General features: G+C 41.8%; 2 protein-coding genes across 2 annotated transcripts; both read left to right on the top strand.

The window, feature by feature from the left end:
• The first annotated feature begins 2,078 nt into the window (after positions 1-2,078).
• LOC142374288 (protein FAM117A-like) lies at positions 2,079-10,691 on the top strand. The gene is made up of 8 exons (XM_075457893.1): positions 2,079-2,736; positions 3,499-3,644; positions 4,297-4,395; positions 4,712-4,828; positions 5,397-5,525; positions 5,657-5,846; positions 7,691-7,853; positions 8,947-10,691. Exons 1-8 carry the CDS (start codon positions 2,613-2,615, stop codon positions 9,230-9,232), a joined length of 1,254 nt encoding a protein of 417 aa, XP_075314008.1. The 5' UTR covers positions 2,079-2,612; the 3' UTR covers positions 9,233-10,691.
• Positions 10,692-11,731: 1,040 nt separating this feature from the next.
• ndufa4b (NDUFA4 mitochondrial complex associated b) lies at positions 11,732-13,887 on the top strand. The gene is made up of 4 exons (XM_075457377.1): positions 11,732-12,027; positions 13,101-13,189; positions 13,366-13,426; positions 13,597-13,887. The coding sequence occupies exons 1-4, from the start codon at positions 11,977-11,979 to the stop codon at positions 13,651-13,653; spliced, it is 258 nt and encodes an 85-aa protein (XP_075313492.1). The 5' UTR covers positions 11,732-11,976; the 3' UTR covers positions 13,654-13,887.
• The last annotated feature ends 55 nt before the right edge of the window (positions 13,888-13,942 follow it).

The raw sequence follows: 13,942 nt of genomic DNA, 5'->3' as shown, positions 1-13,942 counted from the left end.
GAAATAGCTCACGTGAGGTCAAAGGTTAGACCCATTTATTCATTAGCACAGGGCTGCACAAACAGAAGCTGAATGTCCTTTGGTAAATGTTAGAAATGCATTATGTGGAAGATACATTCCAGATTGACATACAGTCCAATTAACTCCTTGGCTGTAAATAGATGGATGCCCGGAAGACTTGTGCTAAGTTGTTTTCGGTTATCTGGCTTTGTCTTTTGTGAATGTGACATCAATTGTTGGCTGCAGTTGCACTAGACAGATGAACATGCAGCTGAACACATGGTTTAGAACTTCATTCCTCTGTGATAAAACATTTTCACACCCTTTTTGCTGGGTCAGACATACATAGAAGTGTGTTATCTAAGTGTGCGGTAAGGTCCTGTGTAAGGAGGAGACATTTTGAGACTGTGCGGTTTGGTGAGGGGACTCTTTGAACTGGTCTGGGATCGGCTCTGAAAGTGTTATCTTGTTATCTTTGCACCCTTCTCCTGTCCCGCCACTGGCACTCCCTTTTACACACAGTCAAGACATTTATCTCCCACAATGCACACTGTCTCACAAATGCATATGCACCACCCAAAGCTGCTGTACACCCAAGATGGTGCACACACACACCCAGTTGGGAGTCATGATGAAAAAACGAACAAATGAGTAAAGGTGATGAACACAGTCATGCAAGGTGGTTTTGTTGGTTGTTTCCCCTATGACAGATGACATGTTTAATGCACAGGTAACAACTCTGTAAGCTTGCTACAGTGTTATCTCCTATTGTTAGCCATCCTGTTAGTCCTCTACAGATTTCTCTTCTGCATTTAACAACACACCCGATAATCATAGTTTGTACACTGAAAGAGCAGTTTCAACTGCTGCTGGCACACCACAGAAGAGTGCGCTTTCATCCCTTCTATATATTTTGTACACAGACAGTTATTGTAGTAGATAATCTGGGCATCATTCAATTTGGTTTACAAGTGATTTAGTCAACCTATGGGGGCAGGATGAGGTTGAACTTGGTCCCTGTACCTGACCAGACTGACTGAAAAGGCAGACAAAGTCTGCACAGTAGAACTGCAAACAGAGCCCTGACTCCTGTCTTCTAGTTTGTGGAGGTGTCCAAATATCAAAATGTTCTATCATTGTAAATCAAATGTTTATGCGATTTCTATCTGTTTCATACAGTGTGAAAGTCTTGTAGACACCTCTTGGCACCTGTTTTGGTTGTCCACAGCAAAGTTTACAGTAATTTGGTCATATAGTAAAATGCAAGAATGTACACCTCACCAAGAACTTGTCTAAGTACGATTTGAGTATCTCCATTTCATACAATTCAATTTTCAAGGTAAAATTTAAACTTTTTATTTCTTTTCCAGCTTTCTTGCGATTTTTAGTCGGAAAGATACTTTGAAATATCCACCAGTCATGCAAAATTCAGTTATCAGTACTGTATGTTGTAAATTACAAGAATAAACAAGATACCCAGCATCTTACAAAGCAGCTGAATCATAAAAATGTCACACAATGCAACTATGTAGTAAATTATATAGATGTAATGCAAATGGTTTTGAAGCAGGTTATAAGGACTTTCATATTTGAGACCTTTGAGCATGTTTTGATCGAAATACTTTTCACTTTAAAACTTTAAAAACTTTAAATGTAGTGATTTTTCCACGTTTGTCTTTAAATATTGATAGCTTCTACAGCAAAACGGCGTGGCCCTTTAAATACATGGCAGAGCACACTTCAAAACAATCGCAGCATTAATATACATGTAACAGCAGTTTAGGTTTTCCCAGTTTCGTGGATACAGTTACAACCGTCAACTTAGACATGATACAACATAAAATGTGGTTGCTCCACTCGAAATGAACGTCGAAAAATCAGTTAATGCGAGATATGAATTGGGGGCGGTGACAGAAAATGAAGTTGTCCGGAGTTTGACGGATTGATGGTGGAATGTCCAATAGGATTTAAGTTGTAGATTGTGTCAACCAATCAAAAGTGAGCTTGAGAGTTGGGTCCACCCCTTGCATAATTAAATCCACTCCAGCGTGGTGGTGGAAGTGTTTGGAGTTTGCCATTAAACAAGAACTCGGAGAGCAAAGACCTACGTCCACTTGGCAACTTTCAAGGCCATCAAAACACGCTCCAGCCCGAGAAATCATAATGAAATACACTTCAGAATTTGCTCGGAAGACGCAGGAGTTGACGTTGAAGTGACTTTTTGAAACTGGAGCTGCTTCCTCGTTCGATAACGAGGTGAAATATCTCAACATCCTCACAAAGAAACTTTGCTTGCTAGGCTGCTAACTCGCACACAAGCCAGAGAAAAAGTATCACCGACGAGGACGTGACCATAATAAAACGCTTCATATGTCGAGCTAAGCGTTGCACTTCCAAGTAAAGTTTCTCCATTTGCTCGGAAGTTTTCTGTGTGTGATTACAGACTAAAATTTGTAACGGTTTCGAGTAGTCATCATCACAAGTGGAGGAAGAGTTGCAGCTGGTAATTTAGCCAGCCACCACCAGCGCCCCCACATCTCCACCAGACAGGACAGCTACAGCTAATTTCAGGTAGTTAGGAGCTAAGTGGTCCCAGATTTGTTACTGTAAACATGTCTGGCCGAAGTGGAGTTGGACAAACAAGATCTGCTGCTTTGGGTCCGCAGCCCCTCAAGGCGACCGTTCCCTTTAAGCTGGCCAGCAAACCCCGACCAAACCGGAGAGATGGGAAGTCAGGTATGAATTTAACACCTGTCACACCATATGGATTATGTTAATGTCCACCTTTTACCAGCAGATTAACAACGTATTGGTTTCAAATTGAATGTAAAACCAAAGTGAGGATGGGGGTGGGGGGCTGTTGGTGTCAAAAAGGACTTAGTTGCAGCATCTGTAACTGCAGCACAACTTCCCAAGCAAGTTGTCAGCTAACTGCCAATCAGCTATGCGTTCACTGTCAAAAGTGTTGTGTTAAATCAGTGATATAAAATGTATTTAATGCTCGTGCTGTTCCAGGAACTGGATTTTACAGCAGTTGCATAGAGCTGATGTATTTAAAGTAAAAACAATATTTAAAGATATGGTCATGTCAAGAGAGAAGAAGTCATTACTGTTTAATTGACGGATCCCTTTTCAATTGACCTAATACTTTTTTTTTTAAAAGTTGTCCACTTTTCTGCGGGCACTTTTTAAATGTATTCCTCACAATAGATTTCTGTGAATTATGTTGGCCTGCTGATCCTGATATTATGTTTATGTTTTTCAATGGTAATATGAAGTAACTTAAAGCTCAGTGTATCTTTCATTTAGCCATTGCAGGCAGATGTGACATATTCAGGTAAAACAAAGCCCACTGTAACACCAATGTTATCCCGCTAGTTTTCTATGTTCTTGGAGAATAGATGTTTACATGACAAAAGTCCTCATGAAATCCTACCGCATCAGTGTTTTAACCGGTTTCCTTGTGTGAAATAAAAATGTCATCTCTTGCGCTCAAAGCTGGAAAGGCCAAATCCCACCAGTTGAGCTCGGGCATGAGGCGGACCATGTCCCTTGACGCCATCATCGGGCCTTACCTTCAGGGACATTGGCCGAAAGAACCGGAGAGCCAGAGCAGTTTGTCTCGCAAGGACAAATCCACCCAGGTCAGCCCTCTTTTAAGTAATGTGGAAATAATAACGCTGGGAAGTTTGAATCTGAGCTGCTCTGCCTGAAGAATGAGTGGAATGCAGTACTTGATCACTATTATCCTCATTCAGAGTTTGTTTTAGAAATCATGGTTGCCTTCAGTGTCAGAGTATTTGTGGGGCAGATAGTCAGGATATATTAGTCTGCAGGTCTTGCACAGAAAGAAGTTGCAAGTAAGATGGAGTGTATGAGGGAGGGAGTGTCCGGTGTGTGTGCACAACTATTACAGAGTGTGAACCACAGCCAAAAGAACAGTCCCTGAAGTCAGCTGACGAGGTCGTTTTGGTTGCACCCATCCTCTCTGCTCAGTGTGCAGGCCTTCGCCACTGCTCTTCGGTTGCCCACATCCTCCAACCTCTTTGTTTTTCAGTTTCTCCTGCTCTTTTAACTTTTTCGACAAGTGTGAAGAGAGTCTGTGGGTGTTGATGGTATGATGTGGCTGCAAGTCAGCCTTTTAGCATGAAAAGCTCATCTATGCAGAGAAGCAAGCTACTGGTGATGCAAATGTCAGGTCTTTTATGTAATGAGACTTAAACACAACAGTCCTGAGATGTGATATCTTGCTATTCGCATGCAGACTTCAAAGCACTGGTTCTTTTTCTCATGCAGACCCCGGACTCATGGGCAGATAAATCTCAGGAGGGCAGGAGGGGTAGTGGCAGCCACAAACGTTCAGCATCATGGGGCAGCGCTGAGCATCTGCGAGAGGTCAGTTTCCACTTTTGTTGCTCAATGCGTGTTCATAACAGATTTTCCAAACTCGGACTTTCTCTGTTTTATCATAGTTGGCAAGGTCATAAAAAACAGCCTGACTTTTTTTTTTTTTTTTCTAACATCATTGAGCAACAGGAGGCAGATGATCTCATCTGCGAGGATAACTTCCCTTTTTTTTCCATTGATTCTTCGCCTCTCATCACATTTTATCTGAATCATCCCGTTGTCGCTTCTCAAAAGTGGTCGTAAAGCTGTTCTTATGTTGGATCTGTGATATGCGCTGACTGACAGTAACGTGTGTTCGTTGCAGTTTGCTAAACTAAAACAACAACTCCAGCAGTGCAACAAGCCTGCCGTCTCTGGGGGACATGACAGAGATCGTCAGTGTAGCTACCCTCACGGGAGCTGTAGCCTTGGAGCTACTCAGGTACCCCGTCATCATCACACAAACACACTGACTTCACACAGGCCATATGAATGGACATGATCTTCTTATCTGTGAAAGCTGTCTGTTTCCAGATGGTTCATCACTGATCATAAGTGAATAAAGAAGACGTGCAGCTCTGTGCAGGAAGTGAATCAAATAAAACACTAAAGCAACAGGAAGATCACTACATCACATGCGCTTCTGCTTCTCAGGAAGAAATGCATAGTTCTGCTTTTCAGCACAGCTGGTGCTCGTGTTGTTTCACAGTGCTACTCTTCACTGGGTTGTAGTGGTTTCTGACCAAAGTGGCTACAAATCAATAAATGCCTATTTTAGTCATTTATGATGCGCAGAGAGTTTTAAAACTTGTTTTTACAAAAAAAAAGGAAGTCTGGAGGATTTATTTCTTATATTAATACTAACAATGGACTGTATTTATGTAGCGCTTTTCATATGAAGGAAGTTGTCCTGAAGCACTTCAGAAAAAGATGAAAGATGTTTTAGAAAGTGTCTTTGCATTTCAAGAGGTGCTTAACCCAACTTGGTGTTGGCTTGTTTGTGTCTTCAGACTCAGCCGATTCCCATCCCCCTCACTCCCCTGTCTACACTGGTCCCTCGACTGCGGTGCAGCGTGGAGAGCCTCAACCAGGAGCTGGAAGGCATGTTCATCAGCCAGCTGCCACTTCCGCAGCACACGGTGAGCGTCATCTACTGCCTCCACAGTGTGCACATGTGAAGAAGTTTCTGCTGTTGTCTCCTGCAAAGTCCTGAATAATTTCAGCGTCATTAAAAACGCAATGTAAACCGTTTTGTTTCCGATCTCGACAGCTTCTCGAGGTTCCAGACGGTCACAGAGCTCCAGTCCCTTTGCACAGCCTCGGCAGTGGATCTCAGAATGACAGCGCTACCACGCCACTGTCCTCATCTTCTTCTTCCTCCTCCTCACCCTGCTCCTCCCCCAACTACATCTGCACCTCCCAGCCCAACTCTGTAGATGCTTCTGTCGACCCTCACCGAGGTTTGTTTGACTTTTTTGACCACATAAGCGCAGACCATTTGCCATCTTATTTAGTCCTTTGCTGTGTTTAGACACAAACATTGCATTCCATCTCACAGGTGTAGCAAGGGATCCTTATTTGTTTAGAAAATATTCCCCTGACTGGCTTTTCTGTGGCACAGTACACCTATTAACCATGAAGTTTTCGACATGCTGCAGGAAATGAGCCAAACTATTTCTAAGTGGTGTGCTCATATTTCCTCAGATCTTGTTTTAATCCCATTTACTTCATACATTCAGAACTTTTGTCAGTATCCACTTTCATTTTCATGTTTTGTCATTACAGATTTAGTTTCCTCTAAGTCTGAACAAAACATTCAATACAAAATGTCTTTGTGTGATGCGACAACTTTACATGGATATTTGGCCCAAGAATGACAGAGAAGCTGTTTTTTCTCTGTAGATGTAATCATGTTTTTTAGTTTGTCATTTTCTGAAAACCAATTGTTGATAACTCATCCCACCTATTTCACGTCCAATGACAGACTTTGTCCCTCTGCCCCCACTGTTAACTCTGCCAGAGAGCGCTCAGGACCTACGAGCTAGCAAGCAATTATGGGCTGACACCAGGGCTGTCGAATAAAGTGGGAGGGAAAATTAGCAGCTGTCTGCTCTTCTCAGTTTTTCTTCTTTTTTTTAAAATTTTTTTTTATTGCATTAGACCACCAAAAACCAGACTTTGGAAATGTATGTAAATATGTTAGACTGACTGAAATAATATGAAATCGAAGCTTTAAAAGCTGGAGTAACACGATGATTGGAGATCGACTCACTCCAGCACGGATATCCCCAACTAGATTTAAATAGCACTCCATGCAGGCTCCAATGTTCCATCTTTTTATAATAATGGTGACGTGTAAGTGTGAAATAATGCCAACAGAAAAAAGTTAGGAGTGTTTGCAGTTGTTGAACATTTTCTCACACGGTCCACAGTGAAAGACGCATTTCTGTCAAAACTTCTATTCCTTTCACATACAGGTATACTGGGACAAGAGCGTTAACCCAATTTCATGGTCAGGTCGAGCTGTAACCGTAGTAACCGCAATCATTTACCCCCTCTGAGCCCAGTTCGTGAATCGTTTAGGCTTTTGCGAGTAGACAGAAATTGAGACGTATTGATAAAGGTTCCACGCAGGTTATGAAAGCTAGTTAACCGCCTGTTTCAGTGTCAGAAAAGTTGGAACGAATGAATATGATCAGAAGTCTGTCACAAGTGCATGTAGGTCTACTAAAATGACCTACCACAATGCACTTGTGTCTAGTATTTGTGTGCCCTCCTGTGGTCATAATGGGTATACACATTAAAAGCACATTTTCGACAGCTTTAGTTGTCGTTCTTTTCTGTTGTGAAGGCATGGTCGGTCTTTAGTCCAAATTCTTAGCTGCAAAGGAAATGGTGAGTCACCACAGTGGGCCAGTATGCAGAATGGCAAGATTTGAACTATAGTTTTCAACATATGAAAGAATTATTAAGATATCAAAATGTCTGCGGTGGTAAAAGGCACATTTGATTTGTTCTTTTGTTATTTAGCTAAATGCTTGTAGAATCTGTTTTACATCTGAACCGCAGCCCAGAGATTTTTCTAGATGTGTTCCAGAGGGTGTACATGTGAGAATGCAAATGTTTGCAGTTTGTCCTGATGGGACATCCACCACCTGCGACTCGGGCGTTGCTTCGGAGTGTTTCTTTTTGTGAATATCCTGCTGCGAAGTGAACGGCGAGCAGCAGCTGTGTAGTAAATTCTGACCTAATTCCCAGGTGTTATGGAATTCATTTTCTTCTCCTCTGGTTTCTTTCTTCATAGATGGTATAGAGATGTGCCTCTTGTCTCCGCTGTCCTCCCAGAATGAGGCTGACCTCTCTCTGCCTCTGCTGATCTCGTCCTCTCCGGGACCCAACAAAAGTTGCTGCTTCCAGAGAGAGCCTCCGGAGGGCTGCGAAAAGGTCCGAGTCTGGGAGGAAATCAGGTGTGTTTTTGTTTTTCATCTGAACGCGACCCGGCCGACTTCTCTCTCACATGGCAGTTATAGATGGGATGGAGTTGGATTTAATACCACTATGGAGAAATATTGTAGCTAAATAACTGGTTCACATTACACTTGTTTGCAGGTTGATAATTTTATTTTGAAGTGCTATTTCTTTTAGTTTCTTACATCATGACCATTTCCCCCCCTAAACTATCACTTCAGCATGAAAAGCCAGTAACACACACCAAGTCTTTGTTTACTGGTTCCAGTGTATATTTATGTTGAAGTCTTTGTAGAAATGCAATATAATATTGATTATTATCGGTTACGTTTTCAGTATTATGGGATTGTGTGTGTGGGGGGGGGGGGGGGGGAATAGATAAATTTGAGTTTTCATTTCCTTAGAATTGTCACGTCCTCACCCTTCATCAAACAACGGCTCTAGAAGGAGTCTGGTTGTGTTGTTTGTAAATTGCAATCTTTTGTGCTGGATGTCATTAAACCCACAGTGGACCTTTCTTTTTTTTAAAGTGTTTTAACAATATCTGATTTTTAGTGCTTATAGCGAGGTGAGTGGATAAGTCACGCACTTGGTTTCTGTTCCTTAAATGCCGGGCACGCATGAATGCTCATGAGTTTGCAGGCTTGGAGATGTGGCAGGCTTTGATCGTGGCTGATATGCTTCAATTAGCAGAAACTACATCATTGGGTGAATAAAGATGGGACATTGTAAGGCAGCTGTTCATTCTCTCGACCAGGTGTGACTTCCCAGCTGCTATGCTTATGTTGGGCAACTGGCTAATGCCGGAACTGCCAATGAGGAATTTTATGCAGCGACTCCTTTCAGTGTGAAATTAGGGCTCTTTCACTTAGTTTTTTTTTTTATATATATATGACATAATGCACTTAAGGAAAAGGAATAAGCTGAAAACCTGTTATAAACAACTAAGGTAAATACTGATACTTGTGGGTTTCAAGTTTTTTGTTTGGCAGTGTGATCCTGAAGTTTGTGTTCAATCTGTATCTCATTTCCACCACTTATACTTTTGAGTACGAGTTTGGCCTCACAGCCACATCTCCTTTCATTCTTTAGCGCTCCACGCCAACCCAAGCCAGCCCTCGTCTCCTCCTGCCCAGACCCCAACAAGGTGAACTTCACCCCCCATGGGGGCTCAGCCTTTTGCCCCGTCAGCCTCCTTAAGCCTCTGCTCCCCTCCATGGACCTGTTGTTCCGCAGCCTCGCCGTCTCCCCTGCAGGGAGTTGTTCGAGCCAGGGAACGAGCCAGGCAGCGTCCTCTGGTAACCGTGCTTCTCCCTCAGATCCTCCGGCAACCGCCACCGTCATGGGAGAGGGCTCTGGAGAGGGCCTCGCTTTCTGATCTCCGCTGCAGATCTCCTTTGTGGAAATGAGGTGGCAAATATTCAACTGGCTGAGGACAGATGTGTTGAGATTGTGTTTTAGGAAAGGCTCATTCCTTTCTTTTAAAGGTATAAAATAACCAGTTAAATTATAATCTTTGGTGGGGTGAAAGAAAAAGGGTATGAATATTGTACACAATCCAAAGGAAGTGCTTTATAAGCTATAGTTTTGGGTTTCATGGAATTTTGACATCTCTAAATTTGGTTCCATCATTTTATTATCCAAAGATATGTTGTTGGCCAAAAAACCCCCCCCAAAAAAACAAAACATGGAGCTTTGACACGTTGTTTTGTTTGATGACTGACTGCTCACTTACTGCACAGATTTGTTTTCTTCAAAGAAGCCATGAGCTGCATTTTATGTGTCCGTCTCTGTCCAGCGTGTCAGGAGTCTGGCTGCAGTGAGAAAACCCCCTTCTTGGATGAGCTTGCTTGTTTTTAAGTATTCAAAGATATTTATGTGCAGCTCGACCTTGCACGCGTCGTTAGTGCATGACAAATCAGTTGGGTACTTTATATTTGCTTGATTTAAAAGGAAAGACAATGAAATCACATTTTGATTATTGTGAACTGATGGGAAGTTTCCATTTGTTCGGAGCTAGGTAGTATCGATACCTTCAGACTTCGGCTCATGCGTTCCCGCTTTAAAGTTTTACGTGTTTTTGTTATTTTATGTACTTGCAAAAGAAAATAAGAAAAAAAAAAACTAATTTGTGTATGTGTTAGTGGATAAAGACCTATAATGTTTCTAGATGTGTGCTTGACGGTATGTTTATAGTTTGAGGTTTCACAGCCTAGTTGACTACCTAACCAGTTTTAGTGGTATAGATGTGTCATCCTTGATGTTTTGCTGAAGATGTTCTTTTAGTTCTGCCAAGCTGACAAGTCGATGATCAAATAGTTTTTATTTCTGGTAGATATGTTTGCACAAATTGAACTGCTACTTTTGAGTCGCAATTCTTATTTTTATATTCACTTTTTGTACTTTGTTGTAAATTTTCAGAGTAGTAAAGTGTATTTTCTACATCTTTGTTTTTTGTTTTTTTTCAGTTACCTGCAGCATAAGCTAAAAACCCCTGTTCCTTTTAGTTTTGTTCTGTCAGTCTGTTCGAGGCAGGTGTTACGTGAGATATTGTTTTGGGTAGACTTTTATGCACTTCCAGGGAGAGGCTTTCTTTAGGAGAGGCGTTTCTTCCACACGTTGTTCCCGGGTTTATTGTCTGACAGGTTCGTTTGTATGTGTGCATGTGGATGGAAAGTTGACTGATCTTTTCACTAATTTCTAGTTTTAGTGTTCTGGTGAAATGCAGATGGATTGAAACATTCTTTTCTTTTTTATTCCAAATAATACTCAATGCTTCCTGAGTCTTTTTGGATGCTGGGGGATGTACTGTTGTCTCAGGTTCTGTCCACATAAACATATGATGATAAACTTTTGTCTGTGTCATGATTGAATCATTCTAAAGTCACGTCTCCTAACACTGCAGTGGTGCCATACCTGTGGCCCCATTTGGGAAATGGGTATGATGATAATACATTTTTCCTACCATTCACAATAAATGAGTACTGACGCGCTTCCATCACTGCCACATCACTCAGATGTTCATCCAACAAACTTTTGGCCGTTTAAGAAGCCACATATGAAATTTTGGATCTTTCGATCATCTATCTCCAAAAGCAACTTCACCAGTTTCATAATCAAAGAGGGAGAAAAAAAATCTCATGAAGAAATTTGTCACGATTGGTTGTTCAGTGTATCCGAACTTCTTTCCTTCCTGCAGATGACTGCACGTCATCCTGGACTCAAGAGGGACCTGTGGTTGGCATTTTCACTATTTTCTGGCATTTTCTACAAAATGATTAATTGATCAACGCAAAAGAGTGTATATTACGATCCAACCGTATCCTTGGAACAGCGAGGTGGTGACCTTTCTATCAAATCTATTTATGACCCTCTTTATTAAATTCTCAGATTCATTTAAAAAAAAAAAAAAACATTTTTTATTGGATTGGGTTGTCACTCATTGTCACGATGGTGAAAAATGACCAGATTGTACAGGTAAAATGAGCTATTTTGCTTCTATCGTGGTAAGTTACGCTTTCCCACCCCCATACCCAAATAAATCAAAATAGATTTTGTCTTTGAAAGGTGATTAATTAGAGATGCACTCTTGTTTTCAAAGGGTCCTTTGACAAAAGCGTGGTGGGGAAAAAAAAATTGGGGATAAATTAAATATTTCCATAAGAACAACACTGTTTATGACTATAATAGCTTGGTTTAAACCTTCAAGAGAATTGTTGTAGAGAGTCTTTCTTATCTCTTGGGTAATAATCTAGTCAGTGGTTGGAAAATGGCAAGATGCCTGGAAAAGGTCTTATCCACAGTTCAAAATAAACGTGAAGGGGTCCTCATGTTTTTTTTCTAATGTCCGGCTCATTTCTTGTGTACGTGTGTGTTGGAAATAAGAAATGGAGACGGGAGACTTTAAGAGCTGAATACATTAAATAGACTAACCGCGTTGGGGTTCAGATACACAGCTGTTGTCGTTGCATTGTGGGATTGGTTTACAGTGAAGGAGGTGGTGTACAGCTCCGCGCGCGTCAGGCCTGCGAGAAACCGAAGAGAAATCCACCCAGCTGCAGCGGCGCGCGTGCTGTCCACAGAAATTCGCTTTAACGGACTCTTGTCGGAGGAACGTCCGCCATGTCGTCCATACTGGGAGTCGTCTCCAAGCAGCTCAAGAGCCACCCAGCTGTAAGTGTCACCCACCGCATTAACGTGATTTTCGGTGTTATTTGACAAACAGCCCAGTGACATTGAAGCGTGCCTTTGAGGAGCGCTGTGGACTCGTGCCGTTAGGCAGAATGCGCGCGTCCGAGTCTCAAAAGCTCCCCAATTGTCCGATGTGCGATAATCTGCCAAATCTTAAAAAAAAAAAGGTTTTATTCAACCGCGCTTTTTAAATTTTTTTTTTTTAGGACGGGTGAATGTAAACGTTTGGTCTGTTTGGCCGCACAGGCCTCATGAATAAAATGTGTAGATGTAACAGCAAGACATTTTAAATTCCTCAACACATGTTGTGCCAGATTTCGGATGAAACGGATTATAAAAAGCTTTTGAACACACCTAAATCCACATTGTGTATATTCAGCTATTCTATTATCCGCCAATTTGAAAAAACTTGTGTGTTTGCTCTGCCGCCCGCTTTATGGCAGGATTATTTTTGGGTGCGTAAAAATTTGAGTCACCTGCTCGAGTGGTGTGTGATAGCCTACATCCAGTGACCAGAAATTGTAATAAGACTTGCTATAATGGTGTACCAAGAAAAACACATACGGAAGAGGATGGTCGCAGCCATGTGTATAGGTCGCGGGAGCACGTACAGGGTTGTTTGGTCTCCATACTGGCCTGACTGAAGTCTATTTTTCCAAGGACGACGGGGTGAAACTGTTTGCTTTATGGCAGCGTCCATATTAACAGACCAGTGATGTGCTTATGTCCCCTGCTGTTCAGTCACTGAAAATGAGGTAGTGTTCATTATGTCACTATAACTCGGTGTAATAACAAGACATTAGGCTATACATTTCAGCACGGAGACCTGTTTTAGGCTGTTACTGTTCCTCCTGAGAATGTCTTGCTTATCTCACAGTCAGCCTTTAGAATTTTTTTTCATGATTTTCAAGTGATCTCTGCTTTTTAGTTAACAGCTCGGTCATTTTAACATGAGATTATATGGATAATACAAGGGGAGGTGATACACAGCACAAGAAATCTCCACACTTTGTTGTCCTTGTGTATTAATACAACTTCTGTCCGTTGCCCACTAGCTGATCCCCCTCTTCATTTTCATTGGTGGTGGGGCAGCAATGAGCATGTTGTACTTGGGAAGATTGGCTCTGAAAAACCCCGACGTCTCGTAAGTATCACCTGAGACAGTAGCTGTTATTTTTCTTTGGCCCTCGACTGACTTTTTGTCTGTCAGTGGTTTTTAAAAGTCGGGTGGTTTTACAGTATTTAGTGTTGGGCAAAGAACCAGAATGTCTTCAGCTATTTCTTGTTTTACTGAGAGTTTTCCTCTTTCTCTGTCTTCAGATGGGACCGTAAAAATAACCCCGAGCCCTGGAACAAGCTAGAGCCCACCCAACGGTACAAAGTAAGAGCCCTCTGCACACTTTGCATAGTAACATGCTAGTTTATTGCTTCTCTGATTCCTTTACGTGTTAGGTTAAACCGCAAGCCTCAATCTGCTATCTTACGTCAAAGTCCATAATGCCTATCATACTGATTGTGTGTACTTGTCTCTTTGTTTCTGTGCACTTCCAGCTCTTCGCAGTGAACATGGACTACTCCAAACTGAAGAAGGAGGGGCCAGATTTCTAAGTGTGTCTGTCTCATCTGTGTGAGGAGCCTTGGCTCTTTTTGCCAAATACAGAGAGGCAATGAAACTAAATGAAGGATCTGAATCTGACCGTTTATTACCAGTGTGAAAGAGGAAGGGGGATCGTTCATTCACAGATGACTTGTAGTAAAACAGGCTACCACCTGTTTTGCTGATTGTTGAATGTATTTTATTTTTCTTTAATGTGGTGTAAATTATTAAAACCATTACAATCACGTGGCTCATTTTCATCATTACTTTTCGCACAGGTTGGGTTGAAAGACCATCTGA

Source organism: Odontesthes bonariensis, chromosome 23, assembly GCF_027942865.1.
Source record: "Odontesthes bonariensis isolate fOdoBon6 chromosome 23, fOdoBon6.hap1, whole genome shotgun sequence".
NCBI classification, from domain to species: domain Eukaryota; kingdom Metazoa; phylum Chordata; class Actinopteri; order Atheriniformes; family Atherinopsidae; genus Odontesthes; species Odontesthes bonariensis.
Note: the sequence above shows the minus strand (reverse complement) of the source record. Positions and strands in the feature narration are given on the sequence as shown.

Bases quoted from the DNA above. Each gene is read 5' to 3' on its own strand.
- LOC142374288 (XM_075457893.1), top strand. From the start codon at position 2,613: ATGTCTGGCCGAAGTGGAGTTGGACAAACAAGATCTGCTGCTTTGGGT. The intron at 2,737-3,498 runs GTATGAATTTAA...TTGCGCTCAAAG, and splicing joins CCGGAGAGATGGGAAGTCAG to CTGGAAAGGCCAAATCCCAC. The intron at 7,854-8,946 runs GTGTGTTTTTGT...TTCATTCTTTAG, and splicing joins CGAGTCTGGGAGGAAATCAG to CGCTCCACGCCAACCCAAGC.
- ndufa4b (XM_075457377.1), top strand. From the start codon at position 11,977: ATGTCGTCCATACTGGGAGTCGTCTCCAAGCAGCTCAAGAGCCACCCA. The intron at 13,190-13,365 runs GTAAGTATCACC...CTCTGTCTTCAG, and splicing joins CTGAAAAACCCCGACGTCTC to ATGGGACCGTAAAAATAACC. The intron at 13,427-13,596 runs GTAAGAGCCCTC...GTGCACTTCCAG, and splicing joins AGCCCACCCAACGGTACAAA to CTCTTCGCAGTGAACATGGA.